Here is a 26252-nt window from a genome sequence, read left to right as displayed (position 1 = left end):
CCTTTTGCGGGGCACCTCGCCTAAAAATGTAGTGAAGTATGTGCTCCTACTCAGAGATCGTCTGGATTTGGTCGGCCGTTTGGCCCAAGACAACCTCAGATCGGCTCAGCACCGACAACAGCAGCATTACAACAAAAATGCATGGATTCGAACTTTTCGACCAGGGGACAAGGTAATGCTGCTACTTCCCTCATCAGAATCAAAACTGTGTGCTAAATGGCAGGGGCAGTATGAGGTGATTCGGGCTATAGGGAAAGTAAATTATGAAATTAGACAGCCCAATCACCGAAATGAACGTGAAATTTATCATGTCAATTTGTTAAAGCTCTGGCAGGCAAGGGAGGTCTTATTTATAGCCCCAGAGACCCTGAGCACAAGAGCGATTTCAATGGGGGAACAATTGGATCCGGATCAGCAAAGAGAGCTGCGTAAGCTTATTGAGGAGTTCAGCGATGTTTTTTATGATGTGCCCGGCAGAACAAACTTAGTTGAATATGACATTATCTCTCCACCAGGTGTCACAGTGCGAGAGACCGTACCGGATCCCGGAAAGTCGACGAAGTGGTGTTCGCAAAGAGGCATGGAATATGCTCGAGCTTGGGGTGATTGAACCGTACAGGAGCGAGTGGTGCAGTCTGATCGTCATAGTGGCTAAGAAAGACGGCACCAACCGCTTCTGCGTGGATTTCAGAAAGGTGAACGCTGTTGCTAAGTTCGATGCATATCCCACGCCTCGGGTCGACGAACTTTTAGACAGACTGGGAAAAGCGAGGTTTATTTCCACTCTGGACCTGACGAAGGGATACTGGCAAATCCCTTTAACCCGCAGCTCCAGAGAAAAAAACGCATTTTCAACACCAGAAGGGCTGTTCCACTTTAAAACCATGCCATTTGGGCTACATGGTTCGCCCGCTGCCTTTCAGAGACTGATGGACCAGATTTTACACCCACATCATGAATATGCAGCAGCGTATATTGATGACGTGGTGATTTACAGCTCCACCTGGCGAGAGCATTTGGCTAGGGTTAAGGCCGTTCTTCAGTCTCTAAGGGCAGCCCGGCTGACAGCTAACTTGAGGAAATGTGTGTTTGCCAAAACAGAGACTCGATATTTGGGATTTTTTTAATGGGGAATGGAAGGGTGAGACCTGTAGTCACCAAAATCCAGGCTTTGGTTGATGCAGCGATCCCCAAAACCAAGACTCAGGTGAGGTCACTACTGAGCTTAGCCGGTTATTACCGCCGCTTCATCCCCGGGTACGCTACAGTGGTTAACCTGTTAGTCGACCTCACCAAAAAGAGTGCTCCAAATTTAATTAAATGGTCAGCTGAGTGTCAGGGAGCGTTTGATAAAAGAAAAAAGAAACAAGGACCAGGGGTCACAAATGGAGTTTAGAAAAAGGGGCATTCAGAACAGAAAATAGGAGACACTTTTTTACACAGAGAATTGTGAGGGTCTGGAATCAACTCCCCAGTAATGTTGTTGAAGCTGACACCCTGGGATCCTTCAAGAAGCTGCTTGATGAGATTTTGGGATCAATAAGCTACTAACAACCAAACGAGCAAGATGGGCCGAATGGCCTCCTCTCGTTTGTAAACTTTCTTATGTTCTTATGTTCTTATGATACTATTAAGCGTACACTTTGCCAGGCCCCCACTCTTATCACACCGGATTTCACCAAGAGATTCATCCTCCACACCGACGCATCGGATGTAGGTTTGGGTGCAGTCTTGTCCCAAAAAGTAGCTGGAGTAGAGCACCCGATATTGTACCTGAGTAAAAAAATGTTACCTCGGGAACGCAACTACTCCGTAGTCGAAAAAGAGTGTTTGGCCATTAAATGGGCTATTCACTCTTTACGATACTACCTGCCAGGACACTCATTTGATCTGGTCACACACCACGCCCCACTCACGTGGTTAAGCACAATGAAGGACAGCAATGCCTGGATAACTCGGTGGTATCTGGCATTGCAGTCCTTCATGTACCACATGGTACACCGTGCGGGGAAAGACCACCAAAATGCAGATTATTTTTCCCGGGAGGGGGGAGTGATGGGGAAGGTAGATTTAGCCGAGTGTTCCTTCTAAGCGGTGGGATATGTGACAGAAATATGAGTTCTGGAGATAAATCTTCCTCCCGACCTGTGAGGGCGCTAAAGAACGAGAGGAGAAGTATCTGGAAGGGCTGGCCTGACAGTTCGTTTCCGGGACAGGGAAGTGGGTCAGCCTGGAAAGAAGCGAGACTCTGTTGTAAGACCGTATTGATTTGAAAGGTAAACGAGAGGCAGCTGCAAGTAATAAGGCAGCTGCAACCGTTTACCTAGATATCATGCGCGATTACATATAGGGGCCAGGGTAACGCTGATCTTTTCCTTCGTTTGGGTAACGTGAGGAGAGAAGGACTGAGAGAGGAGCTCTCAGAATGAAATACGTGTTATGTGTTATCTTTGTTTATAACTGTCTGTCTTTTTCGCACCACTAGACAGTTAAAGCACACCTCCAGAGCTGTCGCCACGTAAAGCACTATCCGGAGCACCACTGCAAAGAGCACCTGCACATTTGAATATCACTCAGGACTGGTGACCATGCCTTTGTTTCTGTTCGAGACTGTACTGTGTTATTCACCATCCCTGCGCTTTACACATTGTTGTGTACTGCCGGGGATTTATTATTTGACGGTCGCCAGACCTGGAAACAGCACAAATAAACACTTGTTCACTGAATCACTGTTGTCTGTTCATCACTCCTGCACCGCATCACTGCTACACCTGTTCCCCTTACCAACCACTTTGCCACACTCGTCCATAGGGGAATGCTGGCTCGCCTTTAATGTTGGGGGGGGGTGTGAATGGGACTGGTAGTACAGTGAGGATGTTATGTTATCCTCCTTTAGTGTTTTTGATCATCCTGTTTAGAGTTCTTACCAGGCTGCTGCCGAAGAGTAATTCAGTCCAATTTAACAGATGCCAGAACAAGAAACTATAGGAAAAGCATCATTAGATTGCACAGTAATGGGTTGCTCTTTTAATATTTGGACATTTTATATTGAGGGAGTAAAAAAAAAACAGGAGAAAAATAATAACAAATAGTAATGCAGGCAGCCCCCAATCACAGAGAGCCCTGCCGAGGCAGTGTGTTGGAGGATAGACAGGAAGATGGATTCCCTGCCCTTTGCATTCTGTCAAATAATTTAAATACTGTGCTAATCCTCTGCCTCCTCAAAGCTAAGAAACTATCCTGGATTTAATGGCTAGTACTTTGAATGATGTTTTGCAGGAGTTTTTATGTGATAAATGCTACCATTTTAAACCATGGAAGTCAAGTAGACTAACATTTTAAATGGTTGGTTGTTAAACAATCCAAGTGGGTTTCTGGATACTTTAAAAACAATCCAGCTTTGCCTTCTCCAGTGGGGTGTATGTTGTTATAGTCAAATCCTAATTATTCCCAGTGTTGGAAATAAGACTCTCACTGCATAGCAGTTTGATCCATTGCTAGTTTTACTACAAGTTTAATAAGACACACCTCAGCCTATTACATATACACTGGGGCCAATCAAGCAGATATTGGAATGGGTGAAACTGCTGGGCATAGGAGGCTTATTGCATTCCACTCTGCTGTCTTGTCATTTTCCCTGTTCAGCAATGCAACAAAAACAAATACCTGCCAGGCAAACCTCCTCCCTGTTCTAGACATGGGTCCCAGGCAGAGGAATGATCATCCAGAATCGCACTGGACCCTTTCGGCTCCAGTTACATCCTAGATTAAACCTGTAATACTGAAGAGGTGATTTCAGCAGCAACACTCACCTGCCAGGAAACTAAAATATGCCTCCTGTTTAAAGAAAAGTATATATTTTAGAAGTATTGCATACATGAAATTCTAGTATATGGATTTTGGATACCACTTGTTATATTTGGTCAAAACATATGGGAATTTGCCTAAATGTATCGTTTGACCGGGTAAACCGAATTAGATTTTTCTGGGAGATGTCTGTCTGGGAAATCACAGTGTTTAATCCTAGTTTCAATCAATGTATTCTTATTTGCTGTCTTATATTTACACATGCAGTATTAAGAAGAGGACTAAAGCTGCCATAGCCTTGCTTTGTTTCTTCTGCAACATCCCTTAGCCCACTTGCAAGTTAATGCTCATTATATTGTTGTGATGTAATGCTCGTTATATTATTGTGATGCAATGCTCATTATATTGTTGTGATGTAATGCTCGTTATATTGTTGTGATGTAATGCTCATCATATTATTGTGATGTAATGCTCATTATATTGTTGTGATGTAATGCTCATTATATTATTGTGATGTAAAACTGGACTGAGACCAGCAAAAGTTCTTTCACACAGGCCCTCCTGCAGAGGTGCAGAAAGGTGAGCCACACTATTTACCTGGTGCAGAAAGACGGGCAAATGTAAAATTGTACTGGTTTAGGGTTAGGCTGTCTTTAATTCTTTAAGCTCAATATTCAATTTCTCTCAGCTGGCCTGTTGCTGAAAAGCCTGGCCCACCTTTCTACACTTATGTCGGCCGTCCAACTGATGTGATATTGAAAATTATATAAGATTTGAAAGGCTTCAAGTTGTACTGCAGTTCAATGTATATGTATTTCTGTATACACTCTCAGCATGATTTTCCAAAGGGGCAAATTAAGGACTAAGTCGCAAAGTGATTTCTAACAGCTGACTTGGGTCACTAAGTATATGGCTTTAAAAGTGTGTAGATGAAATGAGTCGTGTATTCACTTGTTGGCACTTTAGAGATATAAATCAAGTGATGTGGTTACATTAATCAGGCTTTAAAAATCATTTTGCTACCTTGTTCTTATTTTGCCGCTTTCGAAAATCATGCTATTAATATTAACATTCATTATCTGAACAATGTTAAGAGGAATTCCTAAAAACAACTTGCAAGAACAATACCCTGCCTCCATCCTGTTAAATCTCTTTAAAACTGCAGTGTCTCCCTAGAGTTTCCATTTTAATACTAAAATGTGTTACTCTGTCTGAACCATCAATAAGTCTACATTTAATTTAAAGTTTAAAGGTTCTATTCATTTACTAACAAGCTCCCTTTCCTACACCCCCTCCCACCTCCCCAGACTTCTCTTCTGGACCTGAAGGAGCGTGCCTCTTCCCTGGCTTCTTCTGGCCTCAAGAAGGACTCCAAGTTGAAGAGTCTGGAGATGGCGCTGGATCAGAAGAAAGAGGAAATCCTCAAACTGGAAACACAACTTAAAAAGGTAATGCTGCTGTGCTAATGTGGGAACCACTGTCAACGGATTCAAATTCCGTTCAATTTGAAGAGCGGAAGGCACCAGACTTGTCCACTGTATCAACTGAAGCTAACCAAGCTAGTTAACCCAGGAGTCCAGCCCTAGATGTGGGGTCCATGACCATTTGGGTTTAATGCCACACTCTATAGAATATTCATTACACCTTTAAAATACATTGTCCTAACAAAATAATGTCAGGAAATTTTACTTAATATCAATTGCTGTGATTTCAAAAGTTACCACTTTTTCCTCTCTAAAAGATGCACACGTTATGGTATGTATTTTGTTTTTTTGATAATGGTGTTTTTTCCCCGAAGCTGTTAGAGAACTAAAATTACCATCAGTACATTAACGTCACATTAAGGCACACAGAGACGTTATAACACATGAGTCATAGGAAAAACAGCTATTGGTTATGCTACCAAGAAGAAACTGTAGAACTTCTGGCAACATGAGCCCAGCTAAAACTCCAAGAAGTCCTCAGTAACCAATCACTGCTTTTCCAATTACTCATGTGCTTTGAATATCAATACAATATTCAACTGATTTCCACAAATGGAACACAGGTATGCACCAGAAGTGATGACATATCTTCAAGGAGCAATAATCTGAAGAGATGGCAATACCTATTAAGTTAAGATTTACTGGAATTGTTTTGGTAGCTCGGTGTACTTTAAATTGGTGACAGTTTATCTGTGGAGCTCAGGATTGAAAACATTCATGATCCATGAGAAGAAATCAGTTTGCCATCTCCTTGAGGGATATGAGTCAACTTGCTCCCCAGCCACTGAGCTCTGATTCCTTGCCAGGAAGATGTCTTCATTGCAGCAGATTGAGGGGGGTGAGGTCCCTGCCCTCCCAGCCCCAGGAGTGATGAGTGGAAGCAGAGTGTGGGAACACCCGCCCTGCACTCGATCACACCGCAGGAGCAGAGTAATTCGTTTTGGCAGGGAGACATTGTTTCTGTAAATGCTGCAGGCAGCAGGCCGGGCTCTCCGAGGCTGCAGGGAAGTTAAGGGTGAGCAGAAACAAGCTCCTGTTACAGAATACACAAACTCCACAATTAAAGGCAGCGTTTGATTGATTTTATAAGGGAATCTGAGGAGAGCTGTGTGCTTGCCAAACACAGGTGTGTATCTAGAACTGGGTACTGTACTTTTTAAAGATTTATATGTGCTTGAGTGTCATTCTGTTGCTCAGTTTCATTTCTATCCCTCTTGGCTTCCATCTGTCTATATACAGTAGATGTAAATAGCCCCTATCCACTTGGGATTCATTGTGGAAAATGGCCTTACCCTTATCCAAAGCTGTGATCATCATATTTTTATTAAATGCTGGGAACATTTGTGTTTTTCATGTTCGTATATTCTTTTAAAAAATAAATATTCAAATATTCTTTAATTTCAATGTACTGCAAATCAGAAGTATGTTTCATACCAGAATACAGTAAAAAGAAAATCGCTCCAGAGTAAAATAAACATGGTACCCTATTAAATTATCTATTAAAGAAAGGGGAGGTACCCTCTTCTGATCAGAAAATGTGTTTTATTTATTTCAGGTGTGAGCTATGCATTAGTTTCCTTTCCATCTTTTTTGAGATGGTAATGTCTAAATGATGTTATATAAAGGAATATGGACATGGTCATTTTTACCATATTTGTTTGAATATTTAAGTTGTCCCAGAACTCATTTTTAATTATCCAAAATAAACTTTAACCGATTGGGTGATAGTTTTCTTTTGGGGATCCTAACACCCCAATACGGTGGCTAAATTAAATGACAATTCACATCTGCTTGTTAGCAGTTAAAATTGGGGTCTGACGAAGCAAGACCAACGGGACAAAAACTGATATTTCATTCTACAGAGTTCTGGGAGCCTAGAGCCTAAACTAAGCTAGTTCAACATGGAAAGATCAGTACACCTGTCAGCAGTTGCAAACCAAGTAAGCTCAGTAGAGCGCACAGCGTTGCACTTTGAACTGTGCAATAGAACATTCAGTGTAGAGAATTCATTGCTTATACTGGAGTGCTTTTAATTTCAAGGCAGAGGCATAATAGTCAAATGACCTATGAAGTAATAATCAATTCATTATAAATATTGTGCTAGCCACAATAATGTCTTTATTCTATCCCTTCTCAAATGAACTTTTTGTGAAGTTTTATTGGCTATTTAAGTGCAAGAAGCTGAGATTTCAATTCTCGAGTGAGGGACTTTCCAAGGGAAAGCTCAGCTGTGCTACAGTATCAGTAATTCGCTGGAGCAGTCATGGTACTTCATTAAAAATTGACCTTGTTTCTGACACAGTTTTCAAAAAAGTTAAAGAGCAAATTGAGAAATAGCCCTGATGGATCATATTGTTGTGTTCTGCAGAGCCTAGAGCAGTTAGCTGCTGTTACTAGCTTGCCATACAATGAGTAGAAGCAACATATATTTATGGAATGGCAACTACTGATTGGCCTGATGTGACTGATGAGAGAACACAACAGTAGTCAATTGTTGTAGAGCTCGCCACCCTGCTGTCAGACTAAAATGATCGATTACCGATTTACAAAGGCGTTCTTACTGAGCCGTAACAAAAAACATGAACAAATGTTTACTAAAAAGTTGACTGGTAGCAACTACACTAAGACTCTTGTTTGGTAGTTTTCTGCTCAATAAACATGTTGCGTGTTTAAATCATAGTATTAACATGCTGCATTTTGACTGTACTTGTCTCATGCTAACACTGCAGATTGTCCTTGCATTATTTTCAAACCTGTTAATGACTTTAACCGCTTAAGAAACACAAATGAATGTTGTTCAAACGGTTTCTTCTTAAAATATATTTGAGAGTGACTCAAGTATCACAAGGAGGAGACTGACAGTTTGGTTGACCAGATTTTAAACCATGTTTCATGCACCACCTTGCAAAGATAAGAAAGTTAGCATAATTTTATTTGTGGGACACATATGTTCCTTGTACCTTTAAAGGAAGGATTCATGACACGTCAAAAGAGCCTCTTTGTGGAATGCAATGAGATGTATATGTCTCAAGAACATATCCTTTGGTCAAAAATGCCGAAAACAAATAAGTCGATAAAGATGGTGGATTCACACATGTTAATCCAGGGCAGTGTGTTCAGTATTATTTCTTTTTCAGTTAGTTTTGACAGTTTACCATTGTTTAATGAGTTCATTACTGTACAGTATTTCTTAAGAAATGTGTTAAACTGGATCCTATAGTACATGTTGTTTAATAAGAACCTTGTGTTGTCACTTTATGAATGAGCCCCAACCCCTGATATACTGTGCCTTAACTATTGCCTTTTTTTGAAAGACGTAATCTGTTTAGTCATCATTCTCTATAATTTTTTGTCCCCTCTCTTTTTTACCTCCTTTTCTCTCTCTCTCTCTGTCTCCTCCTGTCTGTTTTTCTTTCTCCAAAAGCACACTGAGCTCTTGTCAGGCCATCCCTCCAAACTCGTAAGTGCCTCACAATTTGAAACTCCATTGCCTGCTTTATTGTTTTCCTCTGATTGCATGGGCCCTTTCTGTATCTTCTCACATCCCGTCCCCTCTGCCTGTGTGTCGTATGTGTGAACTGGCGTACACGCTTAAGTACAAGTGACACCATGCTTGGGTTGGGGGGTGCCAAGAAATCCACAGGGTCATCTGACAATAGCAGACAATTTCAAACCAGAAAACATGTAGCCCTTAAGCCTTATTCAACCAGAATATTTTCAGAAACGAGAATGGGTTGGAGTAAAACCTATGTGAATCGAAATATGCTTTTTAGTTGATCAAATCCAACCGGTACAATTTAATCAATTTATCTTTGAATCAATTTAATAAACCTGTTTGAGTTTATTCAGATAAACTCCTTAAAATAGATTTATTGAACCAGCATCTTTGTCCTAGTGTTTTTAAAGCCTAGTGTAAAATAGTCTGAAACCTGGTTCAAGAACTGAAGTTGGAAGTATTGCCCAGTGATATTAATCAATTAGCATACCATTGGTTTTATCTCTGCACCACATTTACTTTAAAAAAAAATACAGTGTAGGTAAAAAACATAAAAATAAATCACTAAGCTTGCCAAGTTACACATGCATGCTGTATACATCATATTAAAGTTGTATTCAAGAGCTATCCATTGTTTTCATGAACCTTCAAAGAGTGATGCAGATGATATCTTCCCACTTTGCTCCATTATTGAAAGTTACTGTCCATCTGCGCACAAATTGTTCTCCTTCAGTTTTCTGAACCAAAAAGGGAAAAGCCTTACTGCCCCTTGTTTTATAAAATATGTATATGCACTCTTTAAAAACATTTCTTAAAACAGATTTGTGAATTGGGTTAAGGTAGGGTTTTAACATCGACTTCTTAATTTTAATGCTGTCATTGAGTGGTTCTTATTGCAAATACTGAAAACCCCTTTGTTACTGTGCTTTGATCTGGGTTAGAATAAGCTTCTTCGGTTTTGCCTTAGACCCAGGCTAGATCAACCCAACCTATCTGTTAGCTATTTTTAAACCCTTTCCTTAGCCCTACCTTAAGAGCGAGCACCATCTAATGCACAGGTAGTGCAGATCAAGTTTATTGTTTGTAATTCTGACACTACAAAGCTTTCCACTAGCTGGCTGTTACTTCTACAGAATGACTTAGGCTCATCTACAGTGCCTATAGAACGTCTACATCCCCTTTCAAAATGTTCACCTTTTGTTGTGTTATATCCTGAAATTAAAATGCATAAAATTTTTTTTGTTTTGTTCATTTTTTCATTTTTTTTCATCCTACCTCACAATTTCTAAGTGAAAAAAATATTCTGGAAATTTGTAGAAAATTAATTAAAAATAAAAACTGAAATAGCTTGGCTGGATAAGTGTCCACCCCCTCTTGTAATAGCAATTCTAAATTATCTCAGGTGTAACCAATCACCTTCAAAATCACACACCAACTTAAGTGGCCTCCACCTGTGTTAAATTGTAGTGATTCACATGATTTCAGGATGAATTCTGCAGTTCCTGTAGGTTTCCTCTGCTGGGTAGTGCATTTCAAAGCAAAGACTCAACCTTGAGCACCAAAAATAAAAATATCAAATGGCCTTGAATATCCCTTGGAACACGGTCAAGACGATTATTAAGAAGTGGAAAGTGTATGGCACCACTAAGACCCTGCCTAGATCAGGCCATCCCTCCAAACTGGATGACCGAGCAAGAAGGAGACTGATCAGAGACGCTACCAAGAGGCCAATGGCAACTTTGCAAGAGCTACTGGCTTTTATGGTCAAGACTAGTCAAAGTGTGCATGTGACGACAATATCCCAAGCACTTATCCAATTACGATCTTTTGTATTTTTAATATATCATTTTTTTCTCAGTAAAAACTTTTTACCCCTTAACAGTGTGGAGTATTCTGTGTAGATAAGTGAAAAAAAAATCCTCATTTAAATCCATGAAACTCTGAGGCACTGACACAACAAAATGTAAAAAAAGTTCAAGGGGGTGTAGACTTTCTATAGGCACTGTATTTGCAACTGACAGGAGTTGTATATATGTATCTGTAGCATTGCACACAGAAATACACATTAGAAAACACAGTACATCATACCATGCAAACTGGAGACTGCTTTTAAAGGCTGCTCTCAGAAACATGCCCATGCTTTTCAGAATATTCAGAGTGTGTTATTTGGCCCCCAAAATGGAAAGTTTTGCAACTCTGCCCAGACTTTTAATAAGTAAAAAATTAAAGGTCCTTAAATGTCTACTTTAATAATAATAATACATATAATGCCTAGCAGTGCTGAACACACAAATTCCTGGCAGCATGTTATAACTGGGGCTGCATGATACTGTACTTAACTTAGTAACTGTACTTTTTTGCCAGTTAATTAATGTTGAGCATTAATCAAGACGGGAAGCTCCCTGCCAGCTGAAAGGGGGACCACGTGCATTAATAACCTTTCTGAGATCCTGTCAAGCCTGGCGAGAGAGGGGCTTTCATACAGTGCAAATAAATACTTTTACTGCTGTGTTAAATGTCCCTTATTACTGGTAAACAATGAATGTAGTTATTCTGTACTTAAATACAATGTTTTCTTGGCTATGACTGTGAGCCAGTGCTGTGTTGAAGAGTCAGGTCAGTCAGTTTTAATCAGAGGTTTCATTGTCTTTTAGTCTATCCTGGATTTATAGCTGTTTTATTTGGGACAGGGCCCATTGTTGTTTTTTGCTTTTGAGAAAACGATATTTTGCTTTAAGTAAATTCTTCCACCCTTTTTAGTGGTATCCAAAAAACATAACCTAGGAAAGGTCTGTAAGCTGGGAATATTTCATAACAACAAAACAGGACATCAAATTCTGTTCGTAAAGTTGTTATACCAAGGTGCAAAGAAACACCAATATACAGTAAAAGTACAGTGCGTATTAAGAGTACTTGTCCACCCCCAGGTTGTTTTTCTAACCCCTGCTAATTACTGTATGGCCGCAGAGCCTTTATAAGTTCAAGCAGGACTGTGATACAGGGTTGTGGGTTATCTGCGGATAGACATGTACTTTGTGGGATTTAAATTCCCTAAATTAATACCTGCTCCTTGCAGGGTAAAATCCTGCCCTGATCCTAGTTCCACACATGGTTGTTGAGGTATATTTTATAAAGTCAGGCTTGTTGACCGTGATGGCATGGACAGTTCTGGTCCTTGGCTTGCTGGCCTGGGGAGGGTCAGTTGCTCTCTTTTATCACTACGTACTCTGCCAGGACACGTCACCAAGGATTCCCTGTAAACACACTCGGCTGGCAGCACGCCTCGGGCAGAGACATCCGTCTCTCAAATTATTTGCAGCAATAAACACAAAACAAAAAATCAAGCAAAATACACACAGCATTCTTATTTCACATGTAAGGCCTCAGCCCTGCCACAAGAACATACTGTACTGAACTTGAAATTTTATTTTATAACGTTTACCAAATCTGAACCAAGAAATGCATAGAAGATGGACCAGTCCAATCCAAATTAAATTGCATACACAGGGGTAGATCATGTCCTCTGTATTAGAAACCTCATACTGTAGGCTAAATTATGTGCTTCTGAAATGTGTTGGGGCTCAACGAGACAACTGAAAAACAGACTTAATTTCTCATTGGTCCAGTTACTTTGCCATTTCATTTGGGATGTAAATGGGACCCATATTATCACTGAATGCAATTCAGTGACATTTTTTTATTTTTTTATTTTTTTTTATTTTGGTTTCCTGATACCTCAGGTGAAACACCAACCAGTGGCAAAAAAAACATATCTGTTAAAATTGTAACCCTAGATAATACAAGTTACTTTGGAGTATGTCCTTTTTGTCGTTTATTTGTTACTGATTGAGTGCTGTTGTGTTCTGATGTCCCATTTGAACATTCTCAATGGGTAAAATAATAGAGAATTGATCTCTTCATCGTTCCTCCAGGCCCTGGAGTCTGCGATGGAGGCGCGGATGAGCACAGAGCTGTCTGATCGGATCCAGGGCTTGGAGAGGGAGGTGGCACGGCACAGGGACGAGGCCAGCAAGGCACAGGCAGAGGTGGACCGCCTGCTGGAGATCCTGCGGGAGATGGAGAACGAGAAGAATGACAAGGACAAGAAGATCACTGAGCTGGAGAGGTAGGAGGGCTTGTCTGTCTGTCTGTGCCTGTCTGTGTAGGTTTGCACTGAGTGAGTAAGTTAGTTTTCAAAGTGAACCGAGGTATTACTCGCTGAGACCAAGGTCTCATTTATAGGGAGGCATCATGTTTCGGACATGGTTATAAACTTGCACATGCCTGCACCCAGTCCTGGGTTTCAGATCTACCCTCAGGTAGGTCCGTTTTTTAAAAGATCAGGAGGCAGGAGTTTATACAATCAGTCCCTTATTAACTAATGTATTCCTCTGCTGTAGCTGCATGAATGTCTACTAATATTAAAAATAAAGGCACAGGTAAGACTTATTCATGCTGTGACAAGAGCAGGCAGTTCAGAGTAGATTAAGCAGGGGCCTGGATGCACCTGGTCATTTCAATAATACCTAAACACTGGTAGTTCTGAAATCCAGGACTGGGTCCAGTACTATTGTTAGTTTTTTTTTTTTTTTTTTTTTTTTTTTTTTTAATCCTGAATACAGTATATTTTGTTTTGGTTGGGTTTGGAGGAGTCAATGATTCTGAACCCGTTTGCAATAGAATACAATTAAAATCCCCAACCCGACTTCAGTTTCAAATGGGTTTGCATGCAGGATATATAGAGAAGATTAGAGAATCGAGTCCTCAGATAGCTAGCTTGAGTCCAATAAGATGCATAAAATGAAGTTATAGCTAAGTAGATAGATATTTATAGATAGATAGATAGATAGATAGATAGATAGATAGATAGATAGATAGATAGATAGATGGTTTACTGGAATGAACTCTGTTTGTGATGACCGGACTGAAACATTTACAAGAGCACTAACAGACATGTACTACATTCTCTTACTATGATTTAGATATTGATCAGCTGGTTTTAAATGAGATTAAAACATGCATTTAATGCTCAGTACTCATGACAGAATGATGTTCTGTTGGAAGTCAGCTGGCCTGTAGTGCTTAGCGCCTGGGAGGTTGGTTAATAGTTTCTAGCTGGGAATAAGGTTGAGGCATTACAGTAACTCTCAGTGGCGTTTGTTGAAATGCAGTAATTTTGATACTTTTTCTTTTTGCATGAATAATTGTGTGTGTAATCTAAGAAAGGTTGCATGGTGTTAGCACAGTGGTTTGTTGCTTGCAGCTGTTTTCATGCAACTTGTTGCACTGTGTGGAAAGGGTTTTGCAGAGGGGGAGTTTGATTATACACTATCCTTTCACCTCTGGAGGCCAAGTAACAAGTGAAACTGAACTGCTTCCTCATCCCCTGAGAGAAAGGGTAGCCCCTCCAGTCCTGCCCAGTCCATAGCAAACTTAAGGCAGGGATATTTAACTGCTCCTTTACCCTCAAAGAGAAAGCTTGCTCCACTGAAGCCAGGGCAGGCTTGAGGCATGCTTTCTGGGAAACAACCTGGAACTTTTCAAACACATGGTGACTTCCAAAGCCAATAAGAGGGTGGGTGGGTGAGTGGATACAAAAACAGGTTACGAGCCTAACAGCCAGTAAAACTGTTGATGTCCCATCGTGATTGTATGTTTGTTGCTTTTTCTGCGGAGCGAAGCTTGTGATTCTTGTCCCTTCTCTCAGTTTACTAACTCTTATGCTCTCTGTGTCCATTTATGTGTGTTTCCATCTTGTTGCTCTTTGTGTTTTTTGTGTCTCTTTAACCTTTTCGTTTGGTCATGTGTCTCTACCCGTCCCTCTCATTCCCTCCCTCACTGTGTGTTTGTGTGTGTGTCTCTCTTCTTCCCCCTCCGACATGTCTATCCTTCAGAAAGCAAGCTTCCCGCACCGCTCAGATTCACCAGCAGGTGGCAATGCCGGCCCCACAGAACATGGGGGGGTTTGTGTGGGACTTCTTTGGAAAGTGAGTCTGAGATACATGGCTGCACGCTGACCTGTTTAAGCTTCCCTTGCAGGGATGGAAACCAGACTCTTGTTGCATAGCAGTTTCACCCATTCCAGGTTTTACTATGAGGTTGATTAACCCCAGTGCATGAATAACAAGCTTAGGTGTGTCTTATTTAACTTGTAGTAAAACCAGGAATGGGTCTGCTGCTTTGTTGTTTAAAAAAAAAAAATGTTGCACAGTAAACATTGTTTAATTACCTTGCTGAAAATTAAGTCTGGGCATTTAATTTTGTTTTCAGTTATACACTGTGATGTTTTAATCAGTATACAGGATTGTTCAACATCTCTTTGACTGGTTGTTAATATTATTATTATTATTATTATTATTATTATTATTATTATTATTATTATTATTATTTAGCAGGTGATTTTATCCAAAGAGACTTACAGAAATTAAACAAAATATAACAATATATAAATTAGTCTTAAATTGAATACATATATAGAGTGAAATGGCTGATGGAAAGACATAGCAGATGTATAAAAGCAAATTAAGAATTATAGATATTTAAACTACACAACTAACTAATAAAATAACATAACATAACACAGAAACATCCAGAACAGCCAGCGTCCTTTCCCGATGTTCTTACACGATTGCAGCACACGTTTCTGCTCACACCGGCAGGGAAGATGAATCCATAGCAATCCTTAATTGGAGCCAGTAGAAGCAGGTATGTGATGGACACAAAGTTCAGACACTGGAGGAAAAATCAGCATTTCTACTGCAAGCACCCAGCAGTGCCCTCTCTAAAGTGATGTAAAGCATTTTTTCAATGTGTAGAAATGCCCAGTTTGAATGTTGCCTCACAACCACAACCCACTAACCTTTCAAGCAGACCAGCCACTAGCATCATTTCTCTCATGTAACCTTGACAACAAGCTACTTTCTGGACACTCAAGACATGTGATCAGAATGGCTGTAGTTGCCCCTCCCTAACCCCGCAGGATCGCAAAGAGCAATGCAGCTCTCTGTGGGTCCCCAGGCATAGAGCAAGCAGCATACCTTTGCATGACTCAACCTGCAATCTGAGTGCCAATGCTTATACTAGGTAACCCATGCCTGAGTTGTTACTACAAGATAGCTTTCTTTTTGCTTTAGTTAGTCTTTCTGCCGTTTTTGCTGTGACCCTTCATTCCATCCATAATTGAGACTTACACCCCGATGAACCAGTGCAAAAACAGTGGCTGCAAAATTGGTAGACAGAAGATAATAAAAGTAGGGTTGTTCTTAGTTATTACTCCTTCTTATAACATAATACATTAGATGTATAGGTAAGTGTCATACTGCAGGTTTGTTGTTAAAATGCCTTGTGAGCCAACAAAATCCTCATGTGCTCCTCTGGTTTGAGTAATTATAAGAAACACCCTTTGAGCATGTGCTGTAGTTTTCAGAGTATAACACGCTTACATTTGCATATTATTGAGATTCATGAAGAGGGCTGTGCGGAATGCATCAAAAGTGTTTTTCAAATTTTCCCTGTGAACACAAACACGGGAGAACAGACACGTGTCGCATGCGTAGCTCCATGCCCGTGAGATGAAAGAAGGAGGAGACGTCACTAAAATTTTAATAATGCTGAAATACACAGGCTTCCTGAAAAGCGTGCGAGAGCTGCTGATAGTGGAACACAATATTTAATCAATGAGACTGTATAAAAACTATTGCAACCAATGACAAAGAATAAACGCATGTATTTTAGGGTGATCTTTTTATTAATAACATATTATTTACCATTGATGTCCTGTGCTTCATAGTAGTGACACTAGGAAGATGTGGTTTACAGTATAGATTTATTTTACATCAAACAATACGTGCTTAATTAAAATGCATCAACTAAAATATATTTCACACTATTGAATTTGTATACAGTGGTAAGTTAATGGTAAATAAAATCCATAATATAACAAAACAATGTAAGATTTGTATAATATTATACAATATACATGAATTGCAGTGGTCAATAAGCAGCAGTTAGTAAAACTGAATATAAGCACTTTGCTGATGTTTACAGACAGATGATCCTGTTTCCTAAGTGATCGGTCAATTAAATTTGTAGTGTTAAGAACCAATGCAGAGGTCGCTAAAACAGTATGTGTTATCCATAGGAGCATGTAATACAGCAAACCCATCACAGGAATGATAAAAAGTGTGTGGAATGCATTGGAGCGTGTTTACACAACGGTGTGTGTCTATATCTGAAATTTACAGTATACATAATATTTAATAGCTATTGAACCACAGGATTTTTTTTTTTTTTTTAGTATTTATTTACTTTAAGAACAACCCATATTTACCATGCTTTCACTCTTAGGTGCTGGCTTCACGTCCTTCCTGAATGCAGCGTTATAATGCAGGTTAGCTTGCTCTTTCCACATGGTGTAGGGCAGGCTGTGCAGACGGGCAGTCCTGACCTCAAGAGACTGCGTGAGAGGGGGGTTGTGTGGATAAACACTTCTTAAATCAAAGCTAGGCATTGCGGGGGAGGTGGGCTGTGTCTTAAAGTGATACTTTCAATCATCAACCATCAGGCATTACATTTGTCGCTCTAGTGGTCTTTTTTAAACGGGTAACAAAGAAAATGTTGATGGTAACTGTGAGACTTACACTTTTATGGCCATCCATCATGCATCTTGTTAGGGTTGCTGATGCCAAGGGAAGGGAGCACACTGCAGTAGCCTTTCCTGCAAATATTTTAGTTTTTATTTGACCTGCATGTAAAATAAATAATAATTTTTGCTTGAGTGGGCAAATAATATGTGTATGTAGTCAGCATGATAGCAATTTAGTGTAGCAATTTAATTAAGACCCAGCACAATTTATTACAGGGATCACCAGAGAAGACAGACAGGAGGTTGAATTGGAAAACTAGATCTAATGGTAGAGTTACAACAGATACAACAGTATCACCCCAAGCCTATAAATATGCTCATCCTGACAGCAGTAAAAAGTTTGAAAGGGGTGAGAATTTCCTTAACACTTTGTCCTCCATGTATTGTAGTGAGCTGCAGCAGATCCACATCCTGGAAGTGCAAGGATTGGCACATTTCATGGTTAGCTAATAAAATGTGAAGGTCCTATAGACCTCAAGGGGCAGGGTGACTCATTGAAAAGGAGAGAGCAGTGCACATGAATTTCACATTACATTAAAATATCACTTCAGCACACTTGGCCTTGAGAGTTTGACAGGCTCTAGCTCTGATGAGTCCCTATTGATCCTGCTAGCAAGGCTGTGATACATTGACATGTGACAATTCAGTTATTTACATTGTGTTTTTGCCTCTTATTATTCCTAGCAACAGAGTTATGCAGAGGTGTCCTCCTATGCATGTACGTCAGGCTTTTTACTGTACATATCATATCTTTTTGTTTTTAGTAAAACCAAACAGTGTCCCTCCATGGTTCCTTGATGGTTTGCAGTGCAGTACCAGACTTGATCACTGCCTGTCACTGTCTTTGCATGGCACGACTGTGTCTTCTCCATGTGATTTCAGAACAAAGTCAGTCACTTGCTGCTGTATCTCTTCTGTGCTTCTTGGCTATATTTAGGTGATTCAATGTACTAACAAAAAAGTTCTGGAAAATGTTGACCACTATCATTAATTTATTTAATACCCAGTAAATCATGCTGCTAGTCTTTAGCTTTTTTTTTTTGTAAAAAACGAACCGGGCTCCAAGTGGAAGAGGCAGTGGAGTGACAAGATCTTTTTTTTTCCATTAAAGTAAGAATCTGTGAAGAATGCTGTGTTACATTTGTATTTGCATGCCATTTATAATATGATTAAACCATAAGAGAGCTATAATACGGCTATAATATGACATTGAGTTTTTTTCCAAAAGCCATTTCTACAAGTTGTTTCGTACAGTACAAATTAAATATCGAGGATGTCAATATGTGTTATTTAACTGGCGATAATGTTAGCGTCAAAGTTCTGTGACAAAGCCATTCTCAAGTGCTCGCTGCATGCTGGAATATGCTAAAATAACCTAGACTTATACGCTGGCTACCAGCTCTCTGAATGACTTAAAAATGGCAATAGTGAACACATCTTCTCACAGGATTGATATATAATTATATATATTATATATAGATATATATATATATATATATATATATATATATATATATATATATATGAGAGGGGGAGGGGGGGGTGGGCGTAAGCAGACTGTTGACTATGGACGGACATTAAATGCATTAAGGTAATTGTGGAGATGGTGTATGTAAAATACGTTCTTAGCTTTTTTTTATTTGATTGTCAAATGAAATGCAGATTACAGTCTATTTTGGTGTAAAAAAAAAAAAAAAAAAGATTAAAATAAAAAGGCAGCTACTGTATCAGTAAAACAATGTGTAATCATGGTAAGAAGGCTGTTCTGTTGATCTGAACCTTCGTTGTTCGTTCAAATAAGACCTCCCTGACATTTTACATATTTTTGCAGAAAAGCTATACCCTAAAAAGACTGGCAAACACTGTTAGATGTCTGCTCCACAAAGATCAGTATTTTAATTATATAATACGTGCTATTATTTAGACCCCAGAGTGTGGGAAAACTAAACACTAAAACAGAATCTGATTGTTTGCCTAGAATAAGGTACCGCAGTGGGTCTCGCTGCAAGCCTTCAGACAGGCTGGGTTCAAAGCTGCTATTCAATTTGGCACCTTTGCAGACAGCCTTATGAAGAGATGCCAGTGGTTTGAGGGGCCAAGAAGACTGATTTGCTCCCTTGAAAGGAGGTTCTCTTCTGGGCAGGCTTCAGACAGACTCACGGGTAGTAAAGTGGGAGAAACACTTCTTAAGTTATTGATAACAATATCAGAAATCATCTACTGTAAGAAAATGTGTTTGTATGTTCAATATTTTCAATAATTTTGCCAAGCAACATGCACATTTAATTGGCCAACAAGCTTAGACAGTCTACAGTTCAGGAAAAAAATAAAAATAATAACAAGCCGATGGATGACAAAGAATTGCAATGTTGGGAAAATTAGGAATTACTTACTGCAGGGTGAAACCTTCGATACCTTCACTTGTGATTGACCTATTACTACACTCCTGTCAAACTATAGAAGACAAAGCCTAAAAACAAAATGGATTATGTAAAAATAATCCCTTCCTTGGTTACAGTCCATTGTGAATTGTGAGCGTATCAGTGGGACTGACTAACACAACTTTAACAAAAGATGGAGCGGGGACCATTCCGGGGCTCATTAGTGCACGTTGTACATTAGCGGGTGACATCTGTCTGAGTGAAAGGATGTTTGGATTTAGGTTTTCTTTCATAACAGCCTTTGTTCACCCAGCAGCCAAATCGTTTTGATTGCAGCCGAGAGCTAACAGAAAAACATCTGGTTCATTAAGATCTATTAACTATTCCCTGTACTATCAAAACTCTGGCAGATAGTTTACATAACTGTGCTTATCCTGTAACTTGTAATTTAGTGTTGGCTGTTTGAAGCCGACTAGTACAATCTGCAAAAGCCTTTGAGAAATGTGCTAAAATACGTTATAAGTTGACTGTTGTCCAGTACAGTGAATGCAGTACCAAGAGTGATGCAGACATTTCCATTTGCGTAATAAGAAGGCACAGTAGTGCATTTTTTTAACCAACAGATGGTGAACTTGTAACATAAATGAGGGATAGTTGTTTTATGTGATTTGGATGTTGGGTTTAGAGCACTTACTGGTCACATATACTAATTCAAAAACCATGTTTAAAACTAGGAGTAAACCCCGTGGGTGCACGGAATATGTGAAACAAAAGTGCTGCAAATCTAGACTGGGAGTGTTAATGCATCTTACAAAAGACGAGGTACTAGGTTTTTTAAAGCTTAGTCTGTTAATCGTGTAGACCTTTAGTCAGAGGAGGAAGAAAAGGTGGTGTTTATTGTCTAGTGTTTAGAAGCACAATGCCTTTGAGTAGCGTATAGTAATTTAATGGGTTGTCCAAGCACATCCTCTTCCTCTGTCTGTGAGTCTTGCTGGTGTGCTGTGCTTCATGCTGTGTGTGTTTACTGGTAACCCCTTCATCTCTGCCTGCACACTAACCTTCTCTTAACTCTTTCCTTCACATCTCTGCATTGGATTGCCGCCTTCTTCAGCTTGGCTTCAAGGTCAGTATATGGTTTTGAACTAACATTAAACTTGTGCCATGTCCATTCCATGCAATGCAGTGGTTGAAAAATTTAAAAATGTTATGACTCAGTAAGTAGCACTCACATACTATATATATATATATATATATATATATATATATATATATATATATATATATATATATAAAATGCAGATATGCACATTCAACTCTATTTTGTTTGAATTATACCTTGAATGGTATATGCGTTATTGCATTCAATATTGCAAGCATTTAGAATGTGAATCACTTAGCTGAACTGCATTACAGTGTCTGGAGGATAAGAACTGTTCATTTAATACAGTTAGCATTTAAGAGGCTGAAGCAATTGAAGATCAGGAATTTGGACTCGTGCAGAACATCCATTGCGGCCTGTTTTTACTTTTTTTTTAATTACAAAACTATGTCTGTTGTTTAATGGCATTAACCTCTAATTAAAATTAAATCTAAATGTTTCTTAATTTGTGCAGGAATCTATAACAGAATCGGTTTGTTACAAATCGCCATGAAGCAAAGCTGCACAGTAGTTTTTCATGCACGAATCTAACCCTCAGTATGCCATGTTTGGTTACCAAGGGATGGTTCAGACTCTGGGTCCTCTGAGTTCTTTGTCCACAGGCACATGTGTGTATCACTCATGAGGCTGAAGGCATGATCATTTCTCTTTTCACATTTATAATAACTACTTACTGTACTCTGAAATGTAAAATAAAAGGACATAAAAGTAGTTGTATGTAACAAAATAATTTCATAGATCTTACCCATTTTGCACTTGGCTGTAGTACATAGGTCTCAAATGTGCAGTGTTTAAAGAAACATAAATTTGGTACTACTCTAAAGTCTCAGTTTGCTTGCCTTGCCTTCCAGGAAGTCTTTATTTAGTTCCTTGGTCATTTCACCTCAGCAGTGTCTTTTTGGTCAAAGCTTGTCACTGGCTGAGAGTATGTCACGCAATAGGGGAAGCAGCTGATTGGTTATTGACAGGAAAGAAGCCAGTGAATTGACCCAGGAAGTGCAAGAGTCCAAAGGCATGGTTACAAACAGACATATCTAAGTATCAGATTATATTTGAAAGTGAAAATACATGATTGCTAAAACACGTGTTTCACTTTTGAAACTATACAATGAATGGATGTGCGTGGCAGAAACAATGTATGGAACTATTTTTTAGCTACAATTACTTTGACATACAGAGTATTCAAGTGGCACAAAACAATGGCTTTAGTTCCCCAGCAATACATCAGTATTGTCAGCTGCCATCGCCTACACTACGCTGTGGTCTCACATGATCAGATTAGCCCAGGGGCACAGCTAGGACTACTGGTTCAGACAGATCATGAAGTGTGGTTACAACCTGGCTAGAAATGCATTGTGACATCATTAGGAGTTGCAAACTGATGCATATCGCATCCCACAGTGAAGGCGCTGGAGCCTAATGTTATGCGCTGAAGCAGGGCCACTGCTTAGAACTACAGACTTTTCCTAGCATTGAGTGGAGCCTGAAACGAACGAGCACTTTTTCGGTCCTGCTTCTGTAAAGTTACTATTCTTCAGTGTCAGCTGGTCACAGGCTTAATATGTATTGTATGTTGTATGAGAATATGTCTTGAGGAGATATAATTTGAACAGGGGGAGGCATGTTGTGAAGAAATAAGTAATGACTCTTTGGGTTTAACGAGACTGGACCATTTTCCAGTTAGTATGGTGTCTTATCTCGGCAGACACACAGGCTGACCTGATAGGCTGTACAAGCATTTTAATAATAATAAGAGTGTCAAAGTATTATTATTATTCTATTGTTAATCAAGGTTGGTCGGTTAATGGGGTTCCATCTCTTACTTTGCTCAGTAATTGTGGAATGTCTTGTGTGCAATTTGTTAATCTACTGTCCATGTTTTGTAAATGTGTAATGTTACATTTCATGCAGATTTAAGTGATTGCTACATAAATTCCATTTAATTCCCCCATCCACAAGCAACAGGGAATTTCCATTTCCATCATCTCCTTCCTGAATTATCACTTGCTGCAAACAGTGCATTTTGGAGACTGGAGTGTCATGGTAAAAGTTTGTATAGGGTAGCACTGTACACTACATCAAGTTTGGAGTTCTGATATGCAGGGAGGGTGGTTTGTTAGTGTTTTAGGGTAGGTAGGTTATAAATAGAACACACAGGGTTATCCATTTCTTTTTTTAAATACTTCCGTTTAATTATTTATAAAAAGCAAAACCTTTCTTTTTTTTTTCTCCTTGATTTGAAAAAAAAGATATGCAAAAATGACAATGCAGGAATCTGTTAGCTTTATAACAAAATTTAAATTTTTGGTGTGAAATAGTTTCAGTTTGGCAGGTAAAATGAAAACCCCATAGATTGCACGTAGAAATGTGAGCTTCATTCGACTTGTGATTTATTTATTTATTTATGTAAGTATGTTTATAAGTGTTCAATGGGTAATCAAGTTGAGTATGTACTTCTCATGCACTGTGCATCATTTGTAGTGTATTCTCTCAAAATGCTTCACTGTACCTTGATGAGTATAGCTAGTTTCAAGACGGTATGCATCCATCCACCGGGAATGGTCTGAGGAGCATAACGGAGATTTCAGGCATCTTCTGTGGCCACAGCGATCCCCAGGTCTCAATCCGATTGAGCACTATTTGGAGGAACTTGAGCAACATGTTTGTTATCACAGTCCTCTCATCCATTCAGACATTCACATTTCACAGAACTAGTGCAGAGGCAACTCCCAGCACCTTGTGGAGTGTATACCACATTGTGTCAAGACTGTGATCAGGGCAAACACTGTCCCAACACAATATTAGGTAAAGGTCATAATAATGTACCCCATTAGTGTATTAGTTACAGTTCCAAAGTTTTATGACACACGTCTCTCAATATCTGCTAAAATCTCCATGGTTTCTGAGGCACTGTAGACATTAAAAAAAAAAAATATATATATATATATATATATATATATATATATATATATATATATATATATATATATATATATATATCTACACAGTGCCTTGCAAAAGTATTCAGACCCCTGACCAATTCTGTCATATTACTGAATTACATTGAAATTCCATTCTGTTCGATATTTTATTTTAAAACGCAAACTCAAAATCAATTATTGTAAGGTGACATTGGTTTTATGTTGGGAAATATTTTTTAAGAAAAATAAAAAACTGAAATATCTTGCTTGCATAAGTATTCAACCCCTGTGCTGTGGAAGCTCCCAGTTTACACAGATGAAAGAAATTGCCCTAACGAGGACGCAATTACCTTACCATTGGCCTCCACCTGTGAACCATTAAAGTTGCTGTCACATTTTCTGGATAAAAACCCCACTGGTGAAGGATCATTGGTAAGGCTGTGAATCTGAAGGAAAATGAAGACCAAAGAGCATTCTACAGAAGTTAGAGATAAAGTAATACAAATGCATAGATTAGGGAAAGGGTACAAAATAATATCCAAGTGGTTGGATATCCCAGTGAGCACAGTTGGATCAATAATCAGGAAGTGGATGCTGCATCACACCACCCAGGCACTGCCAAGAAAAGGCCGTCCCTCAAAATTCAGCGCTCAAACAAGAAGGAGACTTGTGAGAGAAGCCACAGAGAGTCCAACAATCACTTTGAAGGAGCTACAGAGTTCAGTGGCTGGGAGTGGAGTAATGGTGCACCAGTCAACCATTTCAAGAGCTCTGCATAACACTGGCCTGTATGGGAGGGTGGCAAGAAAGAAGCCGTTACTCAAAAAGTACCATCTGAAAGCACATCTAGAGTTTGCCAGAAAGCATGAGAGTGACCCAGCTGCGATGTGGGAAAAGGTTTTGTGGTCAGATGAGACCAAGATAGAGCTTCTTGACCAAAACTCAAAGCGCTATGTGTGGCGCAAACCAAACACTGTCCATACCTCAAGACACACAATCCCTACAGTGAAGTATGTGGTGGCAGCATCATGCTGTGGGAATGCTTCTCATCAGCAGGGACTGGGCATCTTGTTTCAATTGAAGGAAGAATGGATGGAGCAAAATATAGGAAAATACTGCAAGAGAATCTGCTTCAGTCCGCTAAAAAACTGAAGCTTTGGAGGAAATTCACCTTGATGATCCCAAACCAAGGCCAAAGCAACATTGGAGTGGCACAAGAACAAAAAGGTGAATGTCCTACAGTGGGCCAGTCAAAGTCTTGATCTCAATCCCATTGAGAATCTGTGGCACTATTTGAAAATTGCGGTCCACAAGCGTCATCCAACCAACCTGAACAACCTGGAAAAAATCTGCCAAGAAGAATGGGCCAAAATCACTTCGATACTGTGTGCAAAGCTTGTACATACTTACCCCAAAAGACTTAAAGCTGTTATTGCAGCAAAAGGTGGCTCTACCAAATATTAATGTGTGGGGGTTGAATACTTATGCAAGCAAGATATTTCAGTTTTTTATTTTTCTTAAAAATATTTCCCAATATAAAACCAATGTCACCTTACAATAATTGATTTTGAGTTGAAGTGTTTTAAAAATAAAATATCGAACAGAACGAAATTTCAATGTACCATTTGTAATTCAGTAATATGACAGAATTGGTCAGGGGTCTGAATACTTTTGCAAGGCACTGTGTGTGTGTGTGTGTGTGTCTGTGTATATATATATATATATATATATATATATATATAATTTTAAAAGAAGGTGAGCAAAAATATGTAAACTCAAAATAAATTACTTATATGATTTCATTAAACAACTTGTTAACTTAACAAAACTTTTAATTTAAGAAATGTGGCCAGATACTGTTCCCCCCCCCCCTGCTTATTTCAGAATAATGAATATTATTATAACAATTTTTAACACAGCAGAGTATTTCTGAAATCTAAATTATCGTGTCAAAGGAGGTATGGAGGCTTTTATAATGGGTCTTTTGTAAGCAGAATTGAACATTACATTTAAACAGGGCGCTGATGAGACCCGTTGGCGAAATGTTAGGTTTGTTTATTTAGTTTAAAAATTGCTTGTGTATTTCAGGCACAATGTACAATGGAGAGTACTGGGTGGTACAGTGTGTTCATATCCTGGCATCCTGCCTTCACACTTTGATGTTCAACCAGGCTCATCGCAACAGAAACTGTTTGTGTTGGCTTGTGTTAACGGGCAGCAACTCCTTTATGTTATTGTGTCTAACTTTTGGTTTTACCTTTTAACTGCCACATAAAGAGAATGCTTGTGTTCCTGCTGTGCCACGGTAAAAATTGCACTTTTACATTGCTCTTTCAAAATCGGTAAGGTTTTCTGCTGAC

The 26252-nt window shown here is 39.3% G+C and overlaps 1 protein-coding gene across 10 annotated transcripts in view; it reads left to right on the top strand.

Annotated features, from left to right (window-relative positions):
• LOC121318597 (ELKS/Rab6-interacting/CAST family member 1) overlaps window positions 1-26252 on the top strand; it is a 369254-nt gene that overhangs the window by 119492 nt on the left and 223510 nt on the right. For 3 of the 10 annotated variants that reach the window (XM_041255446.1, XM_041255441.1, XM_041255449.1), the window contains 4 exons: window positions 5115-5255; window positions 8716-8751; window positions 12720-12913; window positions 20924-20935. In XM_041255446.1, coding sequence (XP_041111380.1) covers window positions 5115-5255; window positions 8716-8751; window positions 12720-12913; window positions 20924-20935 — 383 coding nt within the window. The remainder of the gene's footprint in view (window positions 1-5114; window positions 5256-8715; window positions 8752-12719; window positions 12914-20923; window positions 20936-26252) is intronic. The other 7 variants (XM_041255447.1, XM_041255444.1, XM_041255450.1 and 4 more) reach the window with 3 other exon arrangements.

Source organism: Polyodon spathula, chromosome 7 (assembly GCF_017654505.1).
Source record: "Polyodon spathula isolate WHYD16114869_AA chromosome 7, ASM1765450v1, whole genome shotgun sequence".
Lineage (NCBI taxonomy): Eukaryota > Metazoa > Chordata > Actinopteri > Acipenseriformes > Polyodontidae > Polyodon > Polyodon spathula.
The sequence above is the reverse complement of the archived record's forward strand: the minus strand, read 5'-3'. Positions and strand labels throughout refer to the sequence as shown.